This window comes from Eriocheir sinensis, chromosome 45 (genome assembly GCF_024679095.1).
Source record: "Eriocheir sinensis breed Jianghai 21 chromosome 45, ASM2467909v1, whole genome shotgun sequence".
NCBI lineage: Eukaryota > Metazoa > Arthropoda > Malacostraca > Decapoda > Varunidae > Eriocheir > Eriocheir sinensis.
In genome coordinates this window covers 3,265,132-3,291,950 of record NC_066553.1, presented here as the reverse complement: position 1 = coordinate 3,291,950, position 26,819 = coordinate 3,265,132, and the positions used below count along the sequence as shown (strand labels likewise).

General features: G+C 42.5%; 1 protein-coding gene across 3 annotated transcripts in view; it reads left to right on the top strand.

The window, feature by feature from the left end:
- Positions 1 to 26,819, top strand: part of LOC126980887 (neuronal acetylcholine receptor subunit alpha-7-like) — a 58,525-nt gene that overhangs the window by 24,681 nt on the left and 7,025 nt on the right. Inside the window, exons 7-9 of one of the 3 annotated variants that reach the window (XM_050831248.1) lie at positions 9,803 to 9,912; positions 18,957 to 19,073; positions 22,835 to 22,846. In XM_050831248.1, coding sequence (XP_050687205.1) covers positions 9,803 to 9,912; positions 18,957 to 19,073; positions 22,835 to 22,846 — 239 coding nt within the window. Of the gene's footprint in view, positions 1 to 9,802; positions 9,913 to 18,956; positions 19,086 to 22,834; positions 22,847 to 26,819 lie in introns of all 3 variants that reach the window. The other 2 variants (XM_050831251.1, XM_050831250.1) reach the window with 2 other exon arrangements.

Below are 26,819 nucleotides of genomic sequence, written 5' to 3'. Positions count from 1 at the left end.
TCCGTTACTGTTGGTGTCACTTCGCTGTTCCTCCAGTGTGTTTAATTCATGGATGATGGATGTCTTAGATCTTAAAATAACAATAAACTAAAAATAACAAGAGAAGAAAAAAAAAAAGCTTCCAAGAATTGCTGTGTCCTCTGAGATAATATGTGTAATTCAGCATGGCAACATGTAAATTAGTTTAAAAAATATAAACTAAAACTTTTAAAACATATTAAAATACAACAATATAAAAGTATATATCACTTCTTCAGACTTCCACCGTCCACATTATCACCGCTCAAAATCGCGTAAATTCGGTACTTTGTAAAATGATTCAAATGACCACCAAATCCACATGAAAGGAGAAATATTGACCACAACCCCATTTTTCCCCCAATTTTCATCCTGAGTATAAATCAAACTTATAAAACCAACCCATGATAGAGATAAGTTAGCTGTCCCACATGGCTCAACCCTCCGCCCCTCCCCCAAACTATGTCCTGAGTCTGCATTTGTTTGGTTTAGCAGGTCAGTGTTTAATCGGTATTCTTCAGTTGCCATATAGCAGTTTGTCCCTTCTCGTGTCTTTACTTTCTTTACATTTTTTTAAATATTTGGGTCAGAAAAGCCATTGATGTTTTATTTTATTACGTATACTTATGGTTTCCTTCAGTTGACATTCTCTTGCTTTATCTTAAGACACTGATATCCCACTACGTAGGCTTATTATTGTACGTTGCGGGGCTGCACGCGAAGCCGCTGGGCTGTTACTGATTGCTCTTCATTCCCGGGCGCCCCGAGACCCGCCAAGTGACTTCATTGGGTGTGCGTCACGGCCTCGGCGCAGCCCCGTAACTGTCGGTGTGTTTTTCTTAGTGTACTCAAGGTATCACTTCCCAATTACCTTTTTTCTCTCCTAAGATTACTTTCCGGTGTTGTTGTTCTTTCAGGTGTGACTGTACTCTCCCTTTCTGTCTTCTCATTGACCATAAGTAGGATTTGACCGACGATGCTGTGCCCTGCTCGCTTGGGACAGTCTTGCCCAAGGACGCAATATTACCACAATTGGCACTCCCTTCAACCCCTTGTATCTGCCAAATAGCTGAACAAATCTAATACTGGAGTCATTGTGTACATTGTTAGCATTCCATTTGTATCCCAAGTGCTTCAGTGTGTTCCCTACCAGCTGAAAAATTCAGCTTCCTTCCATATTCAAATTACCACAAGTAGCATGGCGGAGTTAAAGAGGCCGAAATTGAAGAATGAGCAGGGATTGAGATGTAAAATTTTCGTCGGATTCACCTCTTCCCCTCTCTCATGTCTTCCCTTCTGTAAGTCTCTTTCTGTCTCCTCCATCACTTGAAGTTCGCTTCCAAGCTGTACTTGCCACTTTACGATAAATGCTTTGGGTCAAGTAGTCCATGCAATTTAAAAAAAAAGAAAACGCACTCTAGACGGTGTGTTTAATCTCTCTCCTCTCTCTCTCTGACACCGGAACCTGGTCGGACCGTGGGCCGGCAACACACAGGCGTGACCGTTCTGCTCTCGCTCTGTGTGTTCTCTCAATTGATTAACGACACACTACCCCAAACCTCGGAGGCGGTACCTCTTCTAGGTTAGCTGCTACCCAGCCTTTCTGCCCATAATCTCACCCTCTACACCCTTTTCAAGCCCGTTTCCTTCTCCGTCGAACACCTCCATACAACCTGCCCAGACGGTAGTATTGTATTCATGACTGCTGCAGAACCCGTTTCAAGGACACGAATGTTTTGCGTTTTGCCTCGGTCAATTTTGCCCACTAATATGTAGTTTTACTGTACTGCAAATCACTTGCTATCTAACTCATAGAAAGTCGTAATAGCTTACATTTAGAGGTCATTAATTCACTATACTAAATATGCTTGTGCATAAATTCATTTAAACTAAAGGGATAAGTTTAATGTCTCTATGAACATCATGATGAATTTTCAGATTAACTTAAATCACACATCGCCTCTGTCTAGTCAATCTTTTGCTATCAAGTCAAGAAAAATGTCTACCAAACAGAGCTATGGATTCCTGTCACACTCATCTAACTCACAGAGAGTAGCCCCAATAGACAGCTACAGTCTAGCCCTAACAATACGAAGTGTCTGGCAGTGGTGTGTACCAGTGGACCTCAGACAGGTGTTTAGCATTCATGATTTATCCCTAATCTTGCCCAAATAATTTCAGGTGTCATTCCTCTGAAATGTCCGCCAATATTGCCCTTTCATGCTAAATTTCAGACTAACGTCTCTCATGACCATCAGGCCTGACTGACGGCTGTGCAACTCGTTTATACTTGGAGCCCAATGATTTTTTCAGCAAATTTATCACTTTACCCCTCGAGAAGCAACTAAACCGACCGAGGTCAGTGGCTGTTATTGAATTAGAGGATGGAACAGAATTCTTGGTCTTTTTTTTAACAATCAACGGCTGTATGTGATCGTGATGAGCTCTGTATGAAGCAGCACACATACCTCCCTCCTGACACATGCTTTTAAGTGTAAGTCAGAAAACTTTCGGTGCAGCACCAAGTGTAAAGCTTCCTTACCTTGTTGTTTCATTCCGAAACAATCAGTAGGCCGCTTCATAGAGATATCCTCCACAGCATCCGATTCATGGCAGGTAATGTGTCCTGTTAATGACATGAAATTGTCTGGGTTTGGCAGGTGTGGCGGTCATGCTCAGCCTGTACATGTACCTGGAGTATTTTAACGCCGTGACCCCAGTCAGCGCACCGCTTCCCACCCTTGGTACTTGAGCCACTTACCACAGCTCCAGCTGCCCTCCACGACCCCCTGGCCACATTCTTGATGATCTGGGAAGCATGGCTCCTGGCCCAGCATTTATGTCTACTTCTCCCTTTAAATGTAATTATGCTTCATGGACTCAGCTGAGAGGATTGCATCCCCACTTCTTGCTCATGGTCGTTCCAAAATGCTGAAGCCTCTCGTTGTACCCTGGATCCCCATGAAGAGCCTGGAGGGTCGTGGGTAGTCTGGGCTTCCTCCTTACCACTTATTAACCCGAGGGGTCGTTCACAGTCATCTTCACTTCTCATAACGAAGTCGTTCATTAGTGACACGCGTTGACGCGGCTTTCCTCATCCATTCGAATATCATTGATTATTCGAAGAGAGTGGTGACTTAAAGTGTTACAGAAATTATGGCTGCCAATGTATAAAGGACAGATAATTGTGCACAGCCCCTAAACCACGAACGAGTGTGTGTGTTGCCTGATCTCACTATTATTGTGCTGCGTGTGTAACACTTGTTTCGTTTTGGCTTCTGTTGCTCACTTGGGCACACAAAAAACCACGCCTGCACTCAATTAACACACTTGTAGTTAACAAAGTAGTTTGAATTAATATTCCAAAATGTTTTCTCTCTAAGCATCGTGTTCTGTTTCCACTCACCAATCTTTCACCAACTCAAACTTACTTTCGGATCTTCCTAAATTTATATTAAAATCCTCCTCTAAAAAAATAATATAAAAGACAAGATACCTTGTCGGTATATAATTTATGAATTTGTCAATAAATCGACATCTGCACAATCCACTTATACACGCTAGGTTATTCTTAGTTTCTTTTCCACCTAACCGTTCGACTTTCAACCACCTGACTAAATACGATCAGCAGATACTCTCCACCGATAACTCTGCCTCTCACTGAGTGGTTAACTGGGATCCCTTCTCTTCTAAACTCTTCCTCATCATGACCCTAAACTAACCCGACCACTTGACCTAACGCTGCTGCTGCCTTATTAACTGACCCGAGCCAGTGTGGCCACCACACTCGCTCTCTTCGGGAAAATTTGACCGAGCAAAACGGTGACCCAATTTTCATGGACTGCTTCGACTTCTTGCACTTACGCGGCCCCGCCCTGGGCTCTGGTCGCGTGCCGCACCGGCTGCTTGGCCGCCTGTTAAATGCTTCACTTTACTTGGCAGGGATATCGAAGGAATGTCAAACTGACTCTTGTTGCTTTTGGCTGAAGAACAAAAGAATGCTGCCTCGAGTAGACCCTCGTCACGTTCAGGACTCGTCTCCCCCCTGTCGTCCCTCGTGCACGCGGGGACACCACCGCATGGGAGCACGGAGCGTGTCAGCTTTGCGACCTTCACTCACTAAACTGGGTCATATTCTTTACATTTTGCTACTCACTCATCGGATCTTACCATGGTATGGACGTGCATAGCTGCCCCCACCCCCTCACCCCCACGTGTGTGCCTGAGCATGTCAACTGGAGCAGCCGTGTTTTTTTCTGTCTTGCCAAACAAAGGCAGCATTCTTGGTATTCTTCACTTGCGGCCACCTCAGGGCATGGGCTCGGCACTGTGATAGGGACGCCCGTCTTCTCTCTCTTCATAACACATATTCTGCATTTTGCTGTTCCAATAACCACACAGAGCACTAAAGTGAATGTAACTACCATGTATTGTACATTACATAGGCTCGGTTTCCATACTTCCTAATGTTAAGTCCAAAGTAATGAGACGCGTTTTGCAGAAAGTAAAATTAGACCCACTCACAGACCAGTTTGTCTACCTTTCTAAAGACAATGATGGCATTCCCTCCAAGTATGTACCTCTTCCAGTATATAAGATGTCTCCTTCAGTACATCACCATCACGATCTGTCACCCTCACCACCCCTCACAGCCACCCCTCACCGCCCCTCACGCCTAACAGAGCAAAATGCATTGACACAAAGCCTTAAAGACCTTTCTAACACATCTCTTGGACCTTCTCACCCTTTGGACTTTTCATATTCTTCCCCCTCCTCCACTCGTCCGGGTTCTCCCCAACTTGTCTCTCCCTCCTCCTCGCCCCTCCTCGTCCTCGTCCTGCTCCTCGTCCCTCAAACACAGTAACAGGTCCACTATCGCAAACCACACGAACAATCTTAATGACAGCTTGATTAGCGCCGCACTAACTACTCCTACATTACAGTTTGCCACAGTACAAAACAGTTTGCACAATTTCGTATCTAGCAATACAGCTCCTGAAACACTAAATTTCCTCACTCTCGCTTAGGAGTTTCCTCCTTGAACTTGTTAGTCATCACTTTGAGACCTCCATCGAGGCATTCTGTACTTGATAGACCACAAATTCAACAGTCACTTTTTTTCCCAACACAATTGACTCAGTTGCCGCAACATTCTCTGTTTCCACTGTAGTGACCCTTCCTTCACCACTACCACTGTTTTTACCTGTCATTTACCTTTTAGTGTGCCACGCACAGCCATACATTATATATAACGCATTGGCATCTTCATAATTTCGATATCTTGCCGGCACTGAAATCGCTAGCAAAGGTTAGTCATAATGTTTACTAACACATTGAATTGACCAAATGGCAAGAAAAGCCACAATATTTATAAAGTAGTCAATTACATGACAGGAAGAGCCGCAATGTTACCTCTAGCCAGCCTTTAAGAAGACAGGAATGGGACGCTGGCCTCTCCTTTCCCTCGCCACAAGTCGGGTGTGCAGAACTCGTGGCAGCAGGGCGCCTCGCCGCTCGGGTATCACTGGAAATGATCCGCTGCTTGCCTCAGGCCTCACGGCCACCAGACCCTAACCAAGCGGAACGCGGCGTCGCGGCCTGCAGCGGCGGGCAGACTCCGACACTTCGCGCGGCTCACTTGTTTCCGTCCGGTGCTGGGTGACAACGGCCATGATATTTTTGGCGATTCACAACACGTTATTTTATTTTACGTGTGCATAAAGCATGTAGGCACAAATAAATAAATAAATAAATAAATATATATATATATATATATATATATATATATATATATATATATATATATATATATATATATATATATATATATATATATATATATATATATATATATATATATATATATATATATATATATATATATATATATATATATATATATATATATATATATATATATATATATATATATATATATATATATATATATATATATATATATATATATATTCATATGTGTGTGTGTGTGTGTGTGTGTGTGTGTGTGTGTGTGTGTGTGTGTGTGTGTGTGTGTGTGTGTGTGTGTGTATATATATATATATATATATATATATATATATATATATATATATATATATATATATATATATATATATATATATATATATATATATATATATATATATATATATATATATATATATATATATATATATATATATACATACAAGAATGAGTTCCGGAGGGCAGCATGAACCAAGGATAAATGGCGCCTCTATAAAAAATGCTTGCTTCATGACGGGCTTGGGCCAACCACCAGGCATTTGAGGAAAGCATACCGGCGCTACAGACGAGACGTAAAAATAATAAATTAATAAAAAATATATATATATATATATATATATATATATATATATATATATATATATATATATATATATATATATATATATATTGATCTGATTTATTTATTTTATGAAATTAAAGTAATTTTTTGGAACATATATTTCCTGGATGGCTGTGTTAACGTAGAGTAAGCCTTCTCTTGCCTTGAATTATGCGGCCCGTGTGTTGAGTGGCCCGGCAGCCACAGTGGCTCACCGGGACGCAGAGACCCCACACACCTGTCCCCGCCACATGTCTTGTCCCCCCCCCCGCGGGTGCTCGCCTCACATGTAACACTTGTGCCCGCGTCCCAGTGGCCGCGACCGTCTGTCTCGAGCCTCCCGGTTCTTGCTGCCGAAGTGAATGCCATTCGATGGGATTCCGTCGCCGGCCCTCCGGGACGCCCGCCGGGCCGGAGGCACCGGCTGAGCCACACGAGTCCGCTGCGTATGATGTGTGTGGTGACAGCGGCGCGTGCGGGGCGCGTCGTCGCCCCCACCCCTGAGTCTGCCCCGCCAGGCCCCGCGTCCCCCTCCCACCAGTTGTGCACACCCGACTGCTTCTTTTTTAGTCCTTCTGCATGTTGTTTTTGACTCCCCTTAATGCAACGTTTGACGAGGCCATCTCCGGCAGCGTCGACGGATTCTCTAAGACTCCATTAATGCTCCTCTTTTCAGCTTCAGGGAAAATATATAAGAGAAACTAACCACGGCATTTAAACCCAACATTTTGAATGTCACTCAGCGTGATACCTTCTCTCATATTTATACTATTTATCTAAATCGCTAACTCATCTAATTAACTATATGTCTAAAAATTAAACTAACTAATTCCAGTTCTATCTTTTCAGCTTCATCGTGGCAATAATCATACAATGTAACCTTCTCTTAAACAACACACCTAACAACACAAGCTTAAACCTAACTCACCCAGCTCTCCTGCTAACCGAAACACATGCTAAGATACGTTGTTTTTAATTTTCCCCATTTTAAATATGTTTTCCCATTGGACGTAACAGATATTTATATAAAAGAAAGAAATCAAACGATCATTACTAACACGGGAAGCCTTTCTCAGCTTCCTAAGTCAGCCACTCCTCTCCCTCGGCATCCAAGTATCGACGGACTAAGCTCATATAAAAAATATATATAAAAGTTTTTAAAATTCCGTAAGATCCCTCAGAGTGAAAACAATTTTTTCAACATAACTGCAAATTTAACCTCCCCAAAATTATCACAATTGTACAGGTTGGCAACTTTTTAAACCAAATATAACTCAAACCTATGAAAATGGAACTCCCATTTAAAAACCGCTTTGCATTCCACACTGTGGCACCCCTTGTGTGGTATGCAAAACCATTATCTAATGTATGAAGGTTGTCAAGTCTTCAGTATTGACACTCACTTCCTTTTGGTTTGGATTCTTTGTAGCAGCCTCTGGGGCATCTTACCCTGTTATTGGTGTCATATGTGTTCCCCTGCTCACGAATATGCTGATGGTAACAGTTGAAATGATGATTTTGCATATCTCTCCGGTGGTATAATTGTTGACAATCATTCGCCCTTCATACATTTTTGAAATAGCTTTACATTCTTAATCAAAATCTAATGCATGAGAAAACCAAGTAAGATATACCGTAGATCATAGAACATAGAAATTTTTGAATAGTTTTAATTCTGCTTAATAACTAGTTGTAGCAGACAGAGTATCTCCCCCCCCCCCCTCACACCACCACCACCACCGCTGCCACCACCGCCGCCACCACCACCACCCTCGCCCCTGCCTCACCCCGCCCTGCCCCGCCCAGCCCCGCCCCCAGCACAGTGCACGTCGCTTCCCCGCCTCTCCGCAGCTCCTCTCTCCCCCTCTCGCTCTCATCCTCGACAACCTCAGGGTGCCTCATTAACTACCGTTTTTTCGTACTCAACGTGTCTCGGTTTGCCGTAGACTCTCATCAAAGCTTCCTCCAACACTGAGATCAAACGGGAAGCTTCGTTTTTTTCCCGCCATCGATCTAGAATGAACTGCATCTTTATCTAGTTCATATTCTACAAATCTAGCTTTTTTTTACTATAATCAATACTGGTTTTTAGTTCTTCAGAAAACCTGATTTCAGTTGTTAAATTTTACCTTCACTTTAAATATGAGTCAAACTTGCATTTAAGTAAAGCATTTATTTTAAACAACATTTTTTGTCAAGTTACTATTTCAGTTCACCACAACTTCGCATGTAACTGTCCTTTCCGCAGACAACAACAAAAAAAACTATAATGAGCATTACCATGATGATAATAGTAACAGTAATGCTAAAAACACTCATTATAACATTAGCAATAAAAAAAATTATAACACCAATAATAATAATAATAATAATAATAATAATAATAATAATAATAAGCACCCATCATCATTTCCTCCTACAATCCATGACTCCTGCCTTGTCTTTCTGCACCATCGCTTCTCCACTACAATCACCTCCCACCCAACCACTCTGTACCTCTTCCTCTCTCTCCCCGTCCTCCTCCCAGGCCACATCCTTCAACACCCCAATTCTCGCAAGCCTTTCTTCCCCCAGATCTCTCCCCCTGTGTCTCCCAACAACCCCCCTCCTCCTTCCCCCGAATCCTGCCAGCCCCCGCGTGGATTTCATGCATGCTCGGTGTGTTGGTAGTGACAGTGCAGTGTTGCATGATCACACCGGCGCCCACAACGAGCAGTCATAGCCCAATTAGGAGTTACGAGAACATGTATCTGTCTCCAGTATTATACATTTTTGTGGATTATTTTGAGAGGATAGGAGAGTCAGAGCTGTATGATAGTTTTCAGTACTTCAGATGAGATTTACACCTTGCCTGACCTCCCTCTGTTTTGGTCTCCCCTCCCACGATCCATAATGTCCTGAGATAACGTCGCCAGGAATCACGTGCAAGGCTGTCTCAGTGTAAGGCTTGAGGTCCTCCATTCATTCAGACTCCAAAGCAAAGGATGGTGGTGTACATTATAGATGGCACCACAGCCTGACGTCAGCCGTACTTGCACTTGGGTTCTGGGGGCGCTCTCCACAGTCCCTGAGTCGTAAAGTTGAGTGTTTGTGTAACTTTACCCCAAGTTGTCCCGTATCTCAGAGTGTGTCCCTGTATAAGTAGTCCTTTGGTAAGACTCCCGTTACTGGAGTCATCATCACTGCACAGTTAGGTCACAGTAGCCCCACCGTAGCTGCACTTGTGTCACTTTTCTCCTAGCCTAGATAGGTACTAGATCATGAGGACTCTGCAAGGTCAGGGTATTTTAACCCCTTTTGCAACAGTCAGTTTTTAGAGAGTCAAAAAGTATAAGAGTCAGTCTTCACTTAGTGCGTGGGCGCTGCTCGATGTGGAAGTGCTAACCCTTCAAGGCGGTGGCGGACAGCTCTCTGACTCACTTCCCGTGTTCCCTACAGGCACCTACTTTAACTGTATCATGTTCATGGTTGCCTCGAGTGTGGTCAGCACGGTTCTTATACTCAACTACCACCATCGGTCGGCGGAAACCCACGAAATGTCGCCTTTGGTGAGTACACGCTCCGTCATTCTTAGATTATTACTTATGTCCTCAAGATAACCGCCAGGTGTGTGTGTGTGTGTGTGTGTGTGTGTGTGTGTGTGTGTGTGTGTGTGTGTGTGTGTGTGTGTGTGTGTGTGTGTGTGTGTGCTTTCTATTTACATTTTTCATGTTTTATAACAAGACTAAAGTCGAAAAGTTAGTACATTACACAAATTATATAAATTACATCGAGAGAGAGAGAGAGAGAGAGAGAGAGAGAGAGAGAGAGAGAGAGAGAGAGAGAGAGAGAGAGAGAATGGGTAAGAGAAAGTGGAGGAAAAGAGAAGAGTTCTCACACATCAGCACACATTACCACGCAGGTCAACAACAAGAGAGAGAGAGAGAGAGAGAGAGAGAGAGAGAGAGAGAGAGAGAGAGAGAGAAAGAGGTGAAAGGAGGGTGAGGGAGGGTGATTGGAGCTGGTGGCGGCATCAAGGCTCACCACCACAACGCTTCTCAAGGTGTCGGAACTCAAACCATCGCGAAGCATTAAACAAAGACACTGATTGGGGGAGTCAAAGAATAAAACAGGTCGTCTTGAACTAGGGTGAGAGAGTGAAGGGAGGGAGGGAGGGAGGGGTAGAAGGGAGAGGAAGAGGAGCACCGGAAGAGAAGGGTCAGAGAGAGAGAGAGAGAGAGAGAGAGAGAGAGAGAGAGGAGGAGTGAGAGAAGAGAGGAGAGGAGAGGAGGTAACGGGGAGTGAGAGAGAGGGAGGGAGTGGAGTGAAGAGAGTGTTGTGGGGGGGATGCTGGAGAGAGCAGGGAGAAAAGAGAGTCTTAGCTATTGATCCCGCCAGACCCAGGATTGCCACTGTACCGATGCCTCGCTTTGCACTGTTGCCAACATGTCCTGCCCTAAAGAGATTCACGTAGTACTTCCTCAAAGAACTAAAGTATGGCTGCCTCCTCCTGGCCCTCACAACTGTCATGTCCAGTCCGAACCGCCGATGCTGCAAGCTGGCCGAGGCGACGCAGCCTGCCTCGGCCTGGCCTGCCCTAGTGACCTACCTGCTCCCCGCCGATGCTCTCGCAGGCTCCCAGGCACCAGGTTTTGAGGTCACTCGTGTGATTTCTCGCTTCAAGATTTTATTATTTTCACCTCCACACAAAGATGACAGATTGTCTTACTCAGCTTCTTATATTTACCGACTTCCGACCCAAAAACTGTCTCGTGGACCCCAATAAGAAGATTTACTAAAAATTATCGTTAAATGAGTTAATTCTTGATGTTTCTTGGCAATAGTTAGGCGTCAGAAGCCGGTAAATACTATGCTCTGAGTACGACAATCTGGCAACGGTGCCTCCACATGACGTGAGGAAAGCATCCCTGGCGCCTGTCCACGCCAGCATGAGGGAACAACAACGGCAGACTGCTTGTATGTAGGGACGAGGCTCTGAGGCACTCACGTGATAGGCAGATTATTTTTCACGTCAATGTAATACGAGGGAGGAAGTCAACATCCCTGTCCCCGTGAAGGCTGACATTTGTTCTTATCTTGATAATGCTTTCAGGCCAAGTGTAACATATATTGTTTTCTCGTGGAAATATTGAGGCACATCAGACATGGTAAGAATATTGGAATACCTTTTCATATTACCACTTTGGACCTCAGAGGCAAAGTATCCTTAATGATGCTTTGCTCCGTGCAAGGCAGCTGATAGAGTCTGTTTAGTTTTTGCAAGGTCTTGAGCAAGCCGCAATTGCTCATCACTTGGAAACAAAAAAGAAAAAATATTTGACACAATATAACAAGATTTCTTTAGTCAGCTTTACTCGTTACTGATCAAAAACTGACATACATTACACCTAAAAGATATTTAAAGAAATATCCATAAAATCCAAACAAACAACCCAGGATAAAATCACGGAAACGATTGACAATGTAGAGAGAAAAAACACACAATGGCCCATATAACGTAATTTCACACCGTAATAACAAAACCAAACACCAGTACTATATAGCTGCTACCACAATGCAACAAAATAAGGTCAATTCTTTTTTAACGGCTGGCCCCTTTAACACAACGCCTTTAAAACGAAAGAGAATATAAGATGGGGTAGTGAAGGCTGTTTCTTGATATATATTTTCCTCTGGACGTCAAATGGTGCAAAAAATCAAGCCTCAGTACTAAGGCATTGGTTGGGATGGTGAAGAAAAACCCAAAATATACACTGAACACGCAAACGGCGGTGAATGATCGTGTGTGTGTGTGTGTGTGTGTGTGTGTGTGTGTGTGTGTAATGGTTGTCCTAATGGCCGTGTAAATGGTCGCATAAATGAATGGTCGTATAAATGAATGGTCGTATAAATGAATGGTCGTATTGATGAATGGTCGTATAAATGAATGGTCGTACAAATGAATGGTCGTATAAATGAATGGTCGTATAAATGAATAGTCGTTTAGATGAATGGTCGTATAAATGAATGGTCGTACAAATGAATGGTCGTATAGATGAATGGTCGTATAGATGAATGGTCGTATAAATGAATGGTCGTATAAATGAATGGTCGTATAAATGAGTAGTCGTATAAATGGTCGTAAAACTGAGTGGCCGTGTAAATGGTCGTGTAAATGATTGATCGTATAAATGAATGGTCGTATAAATGAATGGTACAAATGATCGAGTAAATGGTTCCCTTAATGGTCGTGTAAATGGTCTAGTAAATGGTCGTACAAGTGGTCTAGTAAATGGTCGTGCAAGGGTCGCGGCGGAGCACTAAGGCGGCGGCCCACTCATCCATTTGCCACTCCTAAAAAATATTTCTCGCTAAGTGACCAGAGAGAGAGAGAGAGAGAGAGAGAGAGAGAGAGAGAGAGAGAGAGAGAGAGAGAGAGAGAGATTCACATTTTATTACCCCCCCCCCCCACACACACACACAGTAAAGAATAATAATCGACTCACCAACTAAGTCATCCAGGTATCCGCGAACGGCTGCGACTTACCTGAGATCGCACGTGAAGAATCTATATGGGAAAAAAAGAAAACAAAAGTGTCAATCTGCTGGTCCCGTACCTCCATCAAGCTCACCTCTCTACCCTTTGCAAGCCATATAATGAACTAATACTACCTGTGATAAGCTTAAACGCATGTGACATAGGAATACAAGAGTAAACTAACAATCAGTTCATGTGAAGACTGTAAAGGAGGGGAAAAGTGCGGGAACAGAGGAGAATAGAGAAAAAGGAGAAAAAGAAGAAGGGACTAATTAAACCCCAAAAATCGTCTTAATTATGAAGAGATGATAGAACCGGAAGGAGAACGAAAGAAGAATAATGTATAAATCTCGGGTGTTTAATTAAGGAAGGGTGCAAGAGGAAAGAGAGAAACCGACTTAAAACTAATCTCAGACACAAAGAATGGGATCGAAGTAGATGAAAATGTCTAAAAATGCAAATTACAATATTCACGATAACCTCGAATCTAAGCCCCGCCCACATCAGTCCACCAACCACTAAGAAGATGACCCCCTTTCCCGGCACCCACCTGCAGCTTAGTCTAAAGGTGGCTGTTTGGGGGCGAGGACCTCTCAAGGATGGTCGTATAAATGGTCGTGTTATGGTCGTGTCATGGTCGTATAAATGAATGGTCGTATAACTGAATGGTCGTATAAATGAAAGGTCGTATAAATGAATGGTCGCATAAATCAATGGTCGTATCAATGAAAGGTCGTATAAGTGAATGGTCGTATAAATGAGTGGCCGTATCAATAAAGGGTCATATAAATAAATGCTCGTATAAATGAATGGTCGTATGATTGGTCGTATGAATGAATGGTCGTATAAATGGTCGTATAGATGGATTGGTTAATGAATGAGGGATTAATAAAGGGGGAGTGGGGGGGGGGGCTGAGGGAGGGGATATGTTTTAACGCAATGTGGCCTAGAGCGTACCAGGAGGACTGAGGGGCATCAAGGAACAACACACACACACACACACACACACACACACACACACACACACACACACACACACACACACACACACACACACTCCTGACTTAGCGTGAACGGCGCCGGAGTGAAAGGCTAAATGGTTTCTGATGTTTTTCCCGATATTGAGGGTTGTGTTGCAATTCTTGGCGCCCCCTCTTCCCCTTTCCCCTCTTCTCCTCAACCCTCCCCTGCTGCCTCCCCCCCTCCTCCCCTACTCCCTCCACCCCCTTCATCTCCCTCCTTGCATCCTTCCCCTTCTTCTTTCTTCTATATTTTCTTATGCCTCTGAGTTATATATTTGAATTTCTATCTATCCTTCTATCTATATCTATCTATCTATTTATCTATCTATATCTGCAGTGATGCCGTAATTGCTTTAAAATTATAGTGATGCGTTTATCTTTCTCTACGTTGCTTAATTTATCTTCCTCTATGAACATTACTCTGTCCAATGAGATCTAAACACCCGATATACTCACGCAAATCACGTCCAAATATTTTTAAGAGCAAAAAAATATCGATACAATCATTTTTTTCCTATATTTATTCAGTTATACGACCATTCATTTATACGACGATTCAGTTATACGACGATTCAGTTATACGACGATTCAGTTATACGACCATTCATTTATACGACGATTCATTTATACGACGATTCAGTTATACGACCATTCATTTATACGACGATTCACTTATACGACCATTCATTTATACGACGATTCAGTTATACGACCATTCATTTATACGACGATTCAGTTATACGACCATTCATTTATACGACGATTCAGTTATACGACCATTCATTTATACGACGATTCAGTTATACGACCATTCATTTATACGACGATTCAGTTATACGACCATTCATTTATACGACGATTCACTTATACGACCATTCATTTATACGATGATTCAGTTATACGACCATTCAGTTATACGACCATTTAGTTATACGACCATTCATTTATACGACGATTCAGTTATACGACCATTCATTTATACGATGATTCAGTTATACGACCATTCAGATATACGACCCTTCCCTCATACGACGATTCACTTATACGACCATTCATTTATACGACGATTCAGTTATACGACCATTCATCTATACGACGATTCATATTTCACTACCTCGTCGCACCAATATTTTCTCCTCGTCCCGGACTTCGTATTTCCCTTCTCTGTATGGATATATGGCTAGTTAGGTTAGGTTAAATTAGATTAGGTTAAGATTAGTTAAAGTCATTTGTGGTAATTTTGAGTGGGGGGAATCACAATGAGTGTTTTCCAGACCGATCCCGTGGTTAGTTCGAATCTACAGCCGAGCATCCTCACTCAAGGACCACATACCCGTAGAGAAAAAGTTGGAAAGTTTCGTTTAGTCGGCGCAACATCTGTGGTCATATGCCGGATACCCGTAGAGAGATTGGGAATGTGCCGCCTTTCACCACACACACACACACACACACACACACACACACACACCTTGGCAGGACGAACTGACCGCAGCAGACTTAGAATTAGGAAGGATACAAAAAACGGCCGGAGGAAAAACGGATTGGTATGACAAACTGACCGCAGTAGACTAAGAATTGGACAGGATACAAAAAAAAAAAAGGAATAAAAACTAATAAAGGACAGTTCAGAGTATGATTGAGGAAAAATGATAATGATAGAGATTGATCGAAGACAAACAGTTAAGAATAATATATAAAAGATAAGAGTGTAATCGAGGAAGAAAAATACAGAACGGATAAGAATAGTGTGATCAAAGAAAATATTGATAAAGAACAGTTAAGAGAATGATAGAGAAAAATAATGAAGAAAAGTTAAGCATCTAACCAAGGAAGGAAAATAAAAGAGACCAGTTGTTTTTAGGAGCAGTGAGTAGCGGGCTTTTTTTTCACATTTGTTTCCTTTTTTTATGCCCTTGAACTGACTCCTCTCCTGTAAAAAAAAAAAAAAATGATCAAAGAAAACAAAGAACATGTGATTTTCCTTTTACAGTAAAGAAAGCGGTTCAAGGAAAAAAAAAACAATAACAATGAGAAAAAACAGCCCGCTAATCACTGCCCCTATAAATAAGAGTATAAAAGAGGGCCAACAGAGAGGTCAATTTCGGAAGGAGCTTGATCGAGGAAAAATGATGATAGGAACCGTGCGACGAATTAAGAATGACACCGAGGAAAAATAATAAAGGTAACAGATAAAACTATGACTTGGGAAAACAAAGAAGAAGTGATTAAGAGTATGACCGGGGAAAAAAAAGACCCAAATATTGATAAGAACAAAAAAATATCTAAACAATCATTTTTTTTCATTCATAGTTTCGGACAGATGACATTTGTAGATTCATACGAGCTCATATTAGTTTATAAATGGTCGTGTAAATGAATGGTCGTATAAATGAATGGTCGTATAACTGAATGGTCGTATAAATGAATGGTCGTATAAATGAATGGTCGTACTACTGAATGGTCGTATAAATTAATGGTCGTATTAATGAATGATCGTATAAATGAATGGTCGTATAAATGAATGGTCGTATAAATGAATGGTCGTATAACTGAATGGTCGTATAAATGAATGGTCGTATAAATGAATGGTCGTATAAATGAATGGTCGTATAAATGAATGGTCGTATAAATGAATGGTCGTATAAATGAATGGTCGTATAAATGAATGGTCGTATAACTGAATGGTCGTATAAATGAATGGTCGTATTAATGAATGATCGTATTAATGAATGATCGTATAAATGAATGGTCGTATAAATGAATGGTCGTGTAAATGAATGGTCGTATAACTGAATGGTCGTACAAACGAATGATCGTATAAATGGATGGTCGTATAACTGAATGGTCGTATAACTGAATGGTCGTATAACTGAATGGTCGTATAACTGAATCGTCGGTTAAAAGTAGAACCGAGGAAGACGATAGCTCGCCCTCTGCTGCCAAGGAAGAACACACCCATACACTCCAATACAAGCCATACAGTCGAGAACACCAGTACAAGAACGCCTCTTAGAACTCTTCCCTATCCATAATGAATACTTACACCATACGTACACACACACATACATACATACATACATACATACATACATACATACATACATAAACGTACATACATAAAAAAGATTGTACATTTCTCAATACTACAGTTATTAAAGTGTGTGTGTGTGTGTGTGTGTGTGAGTGTGTGTGTGTGTGTGTGTGTGTGTGTTAGTGTGCCTATCAGCGTGCCTGGCCTCATGTCTGTCACTGAGGGCCTGGACACAAGTGGCTTCGAGCATGGCCGTACGTGGCGTGGCGAGGCGAGGAGAGGCCGTAGGGAGGGTCTGCTTGAAGAGGTAGAGTCACCGGCATCGCGGAGGGACGCGCGGCCCTCACCAGGAGGCTGATCGATGCACTGGAGGCCGCGTGTCGCTCTCCGCCTTAGAATTAAATAACTGAAAACAAGAGACTCTCGGCCGGGTGCTCTCGAGGCTGAAGCGTGCTCATGCAGGGCCGCCGCCACACAGGGCAGCACACGGGGCCTGACCTCCCCGCGCAGCCTTGAGCCCAGGGACGGATGGAAGCTGCATCTTTACCAAGGCTCACTCCCCTCACGACCCGGCCCCTCCACCATCATCACCACCACCACCACCACTACCACCACTACACTCATCACTACCACAGCTACCATCACCCCGTCATCACCACGACCACACTCATCATCACCATCACCACCTAGTCACTACCACCACCAGACATCATAATCACCACCACCACCACCGAGTCACTACCACCACCATCCTGTCACCACCATCAGAGCCATCCTACCTTCACTACCACAGCCAACCCCATCATCACTGCCACATTATAAAACATCACCACCACGATCACCATGTCAGTACCCCCACCACAACAGTCATCACCACCACATTCATCACCACATATACCACTACCACGAACACCATGTCAGTACCCCCACCACAACAGCCATCACCACCATATTCATCACCACATACACCACTACCACGAGCACCATGTCAGTACCCCCACCACAACCATCAACACCACCACTACCACCTCTATCAAAACAACCACTTCCACCACAAGATTCCCCACCACCATTGCCGCTACCTTCCTCATACTATTCTTCATTGCCTATCTGTCTCTTCTCTTTGGGTAGAGGAAACAAACAAAGAGTGAAACAGGAACAAAACAAGCGCCTCACCAGCATACACACCCTCCCAGAAAGGTGCCAAACACGGTGCCCCAAAACAGACCTTGACATAGTTCGCCTCACACAAAACGGCATCAAGAAAGTCCAACTGATACACTCCCCAAGCTGAGTCATGGAAAAGAACGTTTGCTTCCTATAGGTGCCTGCAAATGTTCCTCTATGTTCTTGGACGCATATTCTCAAACGTTTCGGAGCATAGACACTCACATATGATAAGGCTTTCATAGCGGGTGTGAGTATTTCCACGGGTTGTTTTTAAGAGCCTAGAGATAGTATGACAAGGTTGTTGCGCCATAAACATTAAAACCACTCATAAGAAGCCGACTAACTTCCTTTGCGGCATTTAGAAGTATTTGTTGAAAGATACGAAAGCATATGAGATTACAGACCTTACACCGTATATATGTTCCTCGAAGAGAAGGTCGTGAAGGTGAAGGGCCGGAAAGGTTTGTCTGCCTCGCCGTGATGGACGTGAAGCAGGAAGTACATCAGTGAGACGCCGTCCATTCCGATGCGTTGGGAAATATGAATGTTTCAATGTACGTGTGTATGAATATATGTAATTATGAATGTATGTGTGTGTCGAAGTATGTATGTATGTATGAAAGTATGTATGTATGTGTGTACGCAGATATGTATGTATATATGTTCCTAAAACGTGTGGGCGAGAAGACGGTGCCGTAGGTCCAGCTCCTCCATAGTGCACCAGTAGGTAGTGGCCGTCTGTCTCGGTGCCACACCCTTGCCACATCCCCGCGGCCTCCCTGGCCCCGCCACCCCCGGGGAGGGGCCCCCCAAACCCCCGCCCGCCTGACCCCCTCCCTCTCCCTTCCGCAGGTGAAAAGCCTCTTCCTGCAGTGGTTACCGTGGGTGCTGCGCCTCAACCGGCCGGGGGAGAAGATCACACGCAAGACAATCATGATGAACAACAAAATGCGGGAGCTGGAACTCAAGGTACGGCGAGAAGTAAGATTATCTGAATCTTCCTTATCATTATCTGGTTGTAGATGTGGTGCCATGTATAGAGAGTTCGGTGTTAGTAAAAAAATCACTAATCAGCGAAATAATAAAGTATAAACTGTGTTATACATATCATTTATTATGTCAGACAACAGGAGTTAATAATTATGTACGCATATGTATATATACATATATATATATATATATATATATATATATATATATATATATATATATATATATATATATATATATGTACGATTGATATTTAGATGGTAGCTATATTTTGGTCACACAGTTGAGGGAAACAGATATTTCGGAGCAATAAGTTAAACACACAGGAACAAACTAGTAAGGAAAGAACAAGACACCACCTTGACCACCACCACTTCCAGCACCCTCACCACACCATTGCCAGCTTCACCCCAAACACCACCACTGAGAACCACACCAACAGCAGCAGGTGTAGCAGCAGCAGCAGCAACAACAACAACCAAAACAACAATATAAACAGTAACAGCAACAACAACAACAACCCACCACGTGGCTGAAACAGCTGGACGAGCAGACAGACGAAAAGATAAACATAATTATAAGCAGATTTATGGCATAGAAAATGGACCCACGAGTAGACGGACGGACAGATTACGTATATTAGTGGACAGACTGATATACCGGTGAAAGAATAGTTGTTATGCTTGACACACACACACACACACACACACACACACACACACACACACACACACACACACAAACACACACGCCGTAGAAGAGTGGATAACATGCTCACTTCACAGCCGTGAGCTCCCGGGTTCGATTCCCAGGTGGACTGGAGACGGATGGGCAGTCTCCTATAATCCGTGCCTCTGTCCGGCCAGCAGTGAATGGGTGCCGGGTGTCGGTGTCGGTGCGTGTGTGTGTGTGTGTGTGAGGTTCCTGCCGTACCCAAAGATCCGTCACCTGAGCTCAAAACTCATTCGGGGAGGGTTCTGGCTGGCCATCGCGAGGCTAGCAGGTGATCAGACCATGGTGAATGACACACAATTACACACGCTTGGCTCAGAACCGAGAGGTCCCGGGCTCGATTCCCAAACACGGGCAAGGTATTCCCAGGAACAGTGTCACAGGAACACGCTAAGCCTCCCAGCCTCCCCACAGGCAAACACTCACCTCCATCAGTAAACACAGTATTGCATCGGCCACACAACGGCACCAACAGATGGCAACCACAAGATCCACTTTCTGGATGTCACAGTGAGCGTGCAAGAGCCTCTGCGGGTCAGGGCGAGCAGCGAGAACCTTCAGATATTTGAAAATGCAGTCTCTGTAAGGACTTTAATTCATATCGAACATGGCATACCTTAATAATAAAATATATAAATCTTGCGAATTGAATGACGGATAGTTTGAGTACTAGGCTGTGCGCTCACCAAATAAAGGCTGGCGGGGCTCCACGCTGCTTGCCATCGCCCGCTATGGCCCTGCGGTGACAGCCAGACGGTGGTGAGGGAGGCAGACTCAGACCTCGCTTGGCGGGGACGGCGACCAAACATTACACTTCAAAACGACAGTCACGAATCAAGGTTGTCTTGTTTCAGGTCACCCTCCATCCCCTTAGCGAACAGGTCATCATCCACTGACAACACCACACCGCACACAACACACATTGCTCCTTAGTCAGGCAGTCCAAGAGGCTCATAGTAGTCAGGTTCAAGGTACAAAGGTGTTGTGGAGAGGCTGCGGCCAGGACGCAGTGGTGAGGGAGGTAGCACAGCACTGAGGCGTGAGAGCTGAGTAATGAGGCGCTGAGTGTTGTGAGGGAATGTCAAGCAGTCTAAGGCATGATGTGAGACAATCTGTGAGGCCCAAGGAATGACACCGTCGGCATGAAGGTGGGGGCGCTAGTGTGCAGAGTCGAGGAGCCCCGACAGCTTTGACACACCCACACGCACAGGTGAAGGCGGCAGGTGGAGAGGAACACAGCAGTGGTACACAGACGGCGCTGGGAGACACAGTAGCTGGACTCACGCGACGGGGAGCAAACACACAGGCTTGGGACGCTGCAGTTACTTGTCACATAACAAAGACGTGCCGCTTCCTTACCTCAGACGTGTCACGCGTTCATGACCCGCCGGAAGACTTTTGTTATCCTGTTTGTACCTCGCCGCGCCAGGCCGCGCCGCGCCCACCCCGCGGGCAGGAACCTCAAGACGCCCGCCCCGCCCCGCCCAGCCCCGGGCACTCCTTAAAGGCACTATAAAGGCTTTAACACGCGGACCACTAAAAAAAACATTCTAAATTTCAAGCCCCCAAACAATGTTCACAAAATTTTAGATTTTGCTTTATGTCTCAACACATTATTCTATCAAAGTGTTAACTACTTGGCCCCTTCCTTGTGCGCCGAACATCAGGTTATGTTCAGGACAAACACTAGATACTATTTTTTATTTGCTGTCGTGTACCAGGATATATATATATATATATATATATATATATATATATATATATATATATATATAAATATATATATATATATATATATATATATATATATATATATATATATATATATATATATATATATATATATATATATATATATATATATATATATATATATATATATATATATATATATATATATATATATATATATATATATATATATATATATATATATATATATATATATATATATATATATATATATATATATATATATATATATATATATATATATATATATATATATATATATATATATATATATATATATACATACATACATTCATACATACTTACACGCATACATACCTACATTACATACACATACATACATACATACATACATACATACACATACATACATACATACATACATGCATACATACATATATATACATATATATATATATATATATATATATATATATATATATATATATATATATATATATATATATATATGGTACAAGAGTTTCGCCTCGGGTCTCAGGTTTTTTTACCTAGCATTTCCACGCCGTGTCGTCCAGGGCAGGACTAGGGCAGCGTGTGGCCTGCGGGCAGAGGCTTGCTTGGCAGCGCTGCGTGTTTCACCAAACGTTAGCAGTGTTTAGTGCAGGGCGCGTTAGCTCAATCTGCGAAGCTCTGCCTGCTAACTGACAGTTTTCCATAGTAGTCCTCACTTCCATTCAAGTCACTTAGCAAACGGCTCGTCTCTGGCACTCACCACTCCACGCGTGCCCCGCCACTTCCCTGCGTAGTGTGGCTGTTGTAGGTGAAAGAGACGCTTCAACTCTCAGCTCTTGACCCTAGACACCGCGCAGCTGGCGGCCGCTCTGGCTGCCTTGCCTTGCCTTGCCTTGCCTTGCCTTGCCACCATCCTCCAGGACACATTTTTGCCTCGTGAGACATAGGTTCACTTCCATCATCAGGCACACCTAAAGTTTCCTGTGACTCACACTCACCACTGTGACGAGATGGCAAATTAACCCACTAAAATACATAAATTTTGTATCTATGTGAGCTCATTTCCTTGGTCAGCTAATTATGATTATACTACTATATAACTATTATTTTCTTGTTTTATTCATATATCTGAAGCTTATACTAAAAATATCTTAGGTTTCTAGAAGATGACTTAAAACTTTAAAAGTGACGCACATAACGAGTCAATATCCATCCATCCATTCTCCCAAGTAACGGCCCCTCTGTTTACAATTCGCCTCTCACTGGAACTTCCGTTTGGACAGTGCCCCTTGGAGGTAAGAGGTTTTATGCCTATGTCATTCTGCGTTTACCATGAGATATATATATATGCCATAGTTATTCTTGTTTACATTTTGTTACTGCTTCACTTGAACGTCCATTGAGAGGTTTTTTAGAACAATAGGCAATGTAATTTTTTATGTGCATTCTTAAACAAGACTCACTATAAAGACAACAGAATCATTGACTTCTTTATGATCGTAACTGCAGCGCCCCTTTCATACTGCACTGTTTCTTTGAGAACTATATAACTCAGCTGGCAAAAATGGCATAGCAGCCTATAGTGTATCACTTTGTACCCTGTCTATCTCCCTTGAAGGACCTCTCAGCAAGCCTTCGTCACTCGTAGTTAGTTGTTCATCTCAGTACTTTATGTCTCCGGGCAGCTGTCAATATTGCCATTTGAGACTTGCACGGGATCACACACCAGGTAGTGGCGTAGTTGGTTGACACACTGGAGGCGTCGCGCGGTGCTTCGTGCCGAGGCTAACCTTGTCATGTTCACTTCACAAATGTCAGGACTATTAACTCTTCGTGTTGCACATCTCCCAGTCTTTCAGTAACAAAGTAAAACAAAATATATTAAAACAATACTAATGAAATGCATGTTCTAACACAACATTTAAATTGCCCAACGCTTTGTCGTGAGTCACACTGTCCTGAGCACACACGCGTTTCTCGTGTGTGAGTCGCCGAGGCATGAAGACACCCGCAGGACGTGTCGTGTTGTCGCCTCAGCTCTGTGTCCCGAGCGTCACCTAAACTTTTTTTAAAATACCACCATAACTACCAGACAGCAGCAACCCCAACAATGCTGCGGTCAGCCTGCACGCCCATGGTGACCTGTAGTGCGGTGCCGCAGACCACAGGCACAGCACACCATCACCAGGGCCTAAAACTAAACCCTACCACCCTAAACCTTCAAAAACTAATAACCAGTAAATATAAAAGTTGTTGTTTCGATCGGCCAGTCCGTGTCGCACTATTAACCCCCAGCACCCGTGGGCGCCCCGAGGTAACACTCCTAAGACACAGAGCTCAGGCGGCGGAACATTCACATCTGCATCTTCGGCCAAAAGTATGAAGTGAATATTAACTGCCACGAACCATGTGGGAGGCCCGCTGCCCGCGCCGGCCTGGGCGGCGGGCGCGGCAGCCCCTGTAGCGGCCGCGCTGACCTAGAACTCAGCCGTGTTGAATGTTACTTTACTGTAGGACTGTACCATACTGAGTAGTGAACATAGAGGTTGTTGTCACTGATACCACGTTGTTATTATTACCAACAGTATTATTATTACTTTCACCACGAGTGTTACCATGGTTATTATTATTACTATTATTGTTATCATTATTATTATTACTATTATTGTTATCATTATTATTATTATTATTATTATTATTATTATTATTATTATTATTATTATTATTATTATTATTATTATTTATTAATATAATTATCCGTATTATTATCATTATTACTTTTTCTTTATATTTTCCACCATTATCATCATCTTTAGTCCTCATTGTGATTCGTCATGCTACTACACTGTATTACTACTCCTTAACTACTACTACTACTTCTACTACTACTACTACTACTACTACTACTACTGCCACCATCACTATAATTATTATTATTACCGTTACTACTACTACTACTACTACTACTACTACAATTATTATTTAATTTTTCTCCTCCTCCTCCTCCTCCTCCTCCTACTACTACTACTACTACTACTACTACTACTACTACTATTATTACTTGCTTTTTCTCTTCCTCTTCCTCTTCCTCCTCCTCTTCTCCTCCTCCTCCTCCTCCTACTACTACTACTACTACTACTACTACTACTACTACTACTACTACTGCTGCTGCTGCTGCTACTACTACTACTATTACTACTACCACTACTTCTTTTTCTCCTAAGTACTTGCATCACTTCATCGAATTTTACTCGACTAGATTCAAAGCACGTTTCCTAAAGTCTTTTTTTTTATGGCAAACACGTATTAATTTTCTTTGAACGACACAAACCAACTAACCTCATTTGAACTAAGATTGCGGGGTGAATGAACACCTCTCAGTAACCACAAACCATAAATTGTCGTTTGTGCTCTGGTAATGCTTGAGCTCAGTGTCCACCTCCAAACAGTAGTGTGCAGCAAGCTTCACAAAAATGTCGTATTCCTTGTTCTGTAGTGCGTCCATCACCTTCCACTGTGCTGGCCTGGACAAGTATCACTAGTGCTGTAACAAGTAATGTACTATACACAAGTGTACACTCCACCTCCACCTCTGAGACTGGAGAGTCCTTAGATTGATATGCATAATAACGTCTCACTTGTAATCATTGTGACTCTTCGGCTGGCACGCCCAACACCACCTTCGCCATCTTAAAGACATAGTTCTGTATCTTCTTGTTAATTATCTTTGTTTGGTTGCGTTCCTGGTACTTGCTTCACCCCATTATGAGTGTCCTCTAGATGAGTGATGTGTGTGTGTAGAGGCGGTGGCTCGCCGCGGCCGGTAAGTAGCCGGGTAGGGTAGCGACGCTGTGCCTAGCGGTAGCGAGGGAGTTGTCTCTGGTAGCGGTGTGAGTAGCCAGTCTTAGCTGCATGCCGTGTGTTGTCTGTGTCTCATCGTTACTCTTTCTAGCTTCATCGACCTCGACCATTATATCACAGTACAATACATGAAGGATATCAAGCCCGTGAGGTCTGTTGTTGATTGGCCGGTGAGATAATGGTCGAAGATGAACCTGAGTCTTTTGTATTGTTGTAATATTGGGAAGGATTCTCGACACACAGCCACTCCCGCCTTGTACACTGTTACACTTTGACCTCTGCCAGTGATGTAAGCATCCCCCCTCACGCCCCGCCTGCGGCCAGCACCCCGCAGCGGTGGTGCTGCCCTCAGCGGGCTGTAAATAGTTTCAAAGAATTCTTCCTTTTGTAATTATTGAATATACTTTACTAAATATATGTACTCCATATAATACTATTTCAATGAATGTTATCATTGCCACAACGCTACTGGTTTCTATGAAGACCAGCCATAAAGCTGCATCATGCAACACTTAATCTTTTATAAATCACTTTTAGGCATTTTTTGCATCTGTTGCCAGTATCAGCCTTCCTTCACTAATAAGGGTTTGGGAACAATCAGCTTGCCATTAAAGTAGAACTTAATATATATTGAGAAGTGAGTCACGTTTTACATTGCTAAAGTTAAAGTATTCACAGTAGCTAAGTAGAGACTTAAATTAATACTATAGAAATGTGTGTGTGTGTGTGTGTGTGTGTGTGTGTGTGTGTGTGTGTGTGTGTGTGTGTGTGTGTGTGTGTGTGTGTGTGTTTTTTGTGATATATGTGTGTGTATATATATATATATATATATATATATATATATATATATATATATATATATATATATATATATATATATATATATATATATATATATAGTACCAGCTGCCAGGAAGAAATAAGACAGAAAAACAACAGATTTCTTATATGATAAACAATTGTATTTCACAATATAAAAGAAATAATTTATTAGGTTAATAAAATAAAAACGCCGATGGTCCCACCATTTCGACCATTTTTGATAGTTTTTTTTTTATTAAATAATTTTAAAAATTGTATATTAATGTCCTAATAGTATGTGCCACGATTACTCGGGAGCACAGTACGCTTCAAAAACATATAAGGCCTGTGTCTGTAGCTATCACCGCTCGGACGTCTATAAAGGACATACAGACGGTCGTGAGTCGCCCTTTATATAGTAGATATATATATAAATATATATATATATATATATATATATATATATATATATATATATATATATATATATATATATATATATATATATATATATATATATATATATATATATATATATATATATATATATATATATATATATATATATATATATATATATATATATATATATATATATATATATAT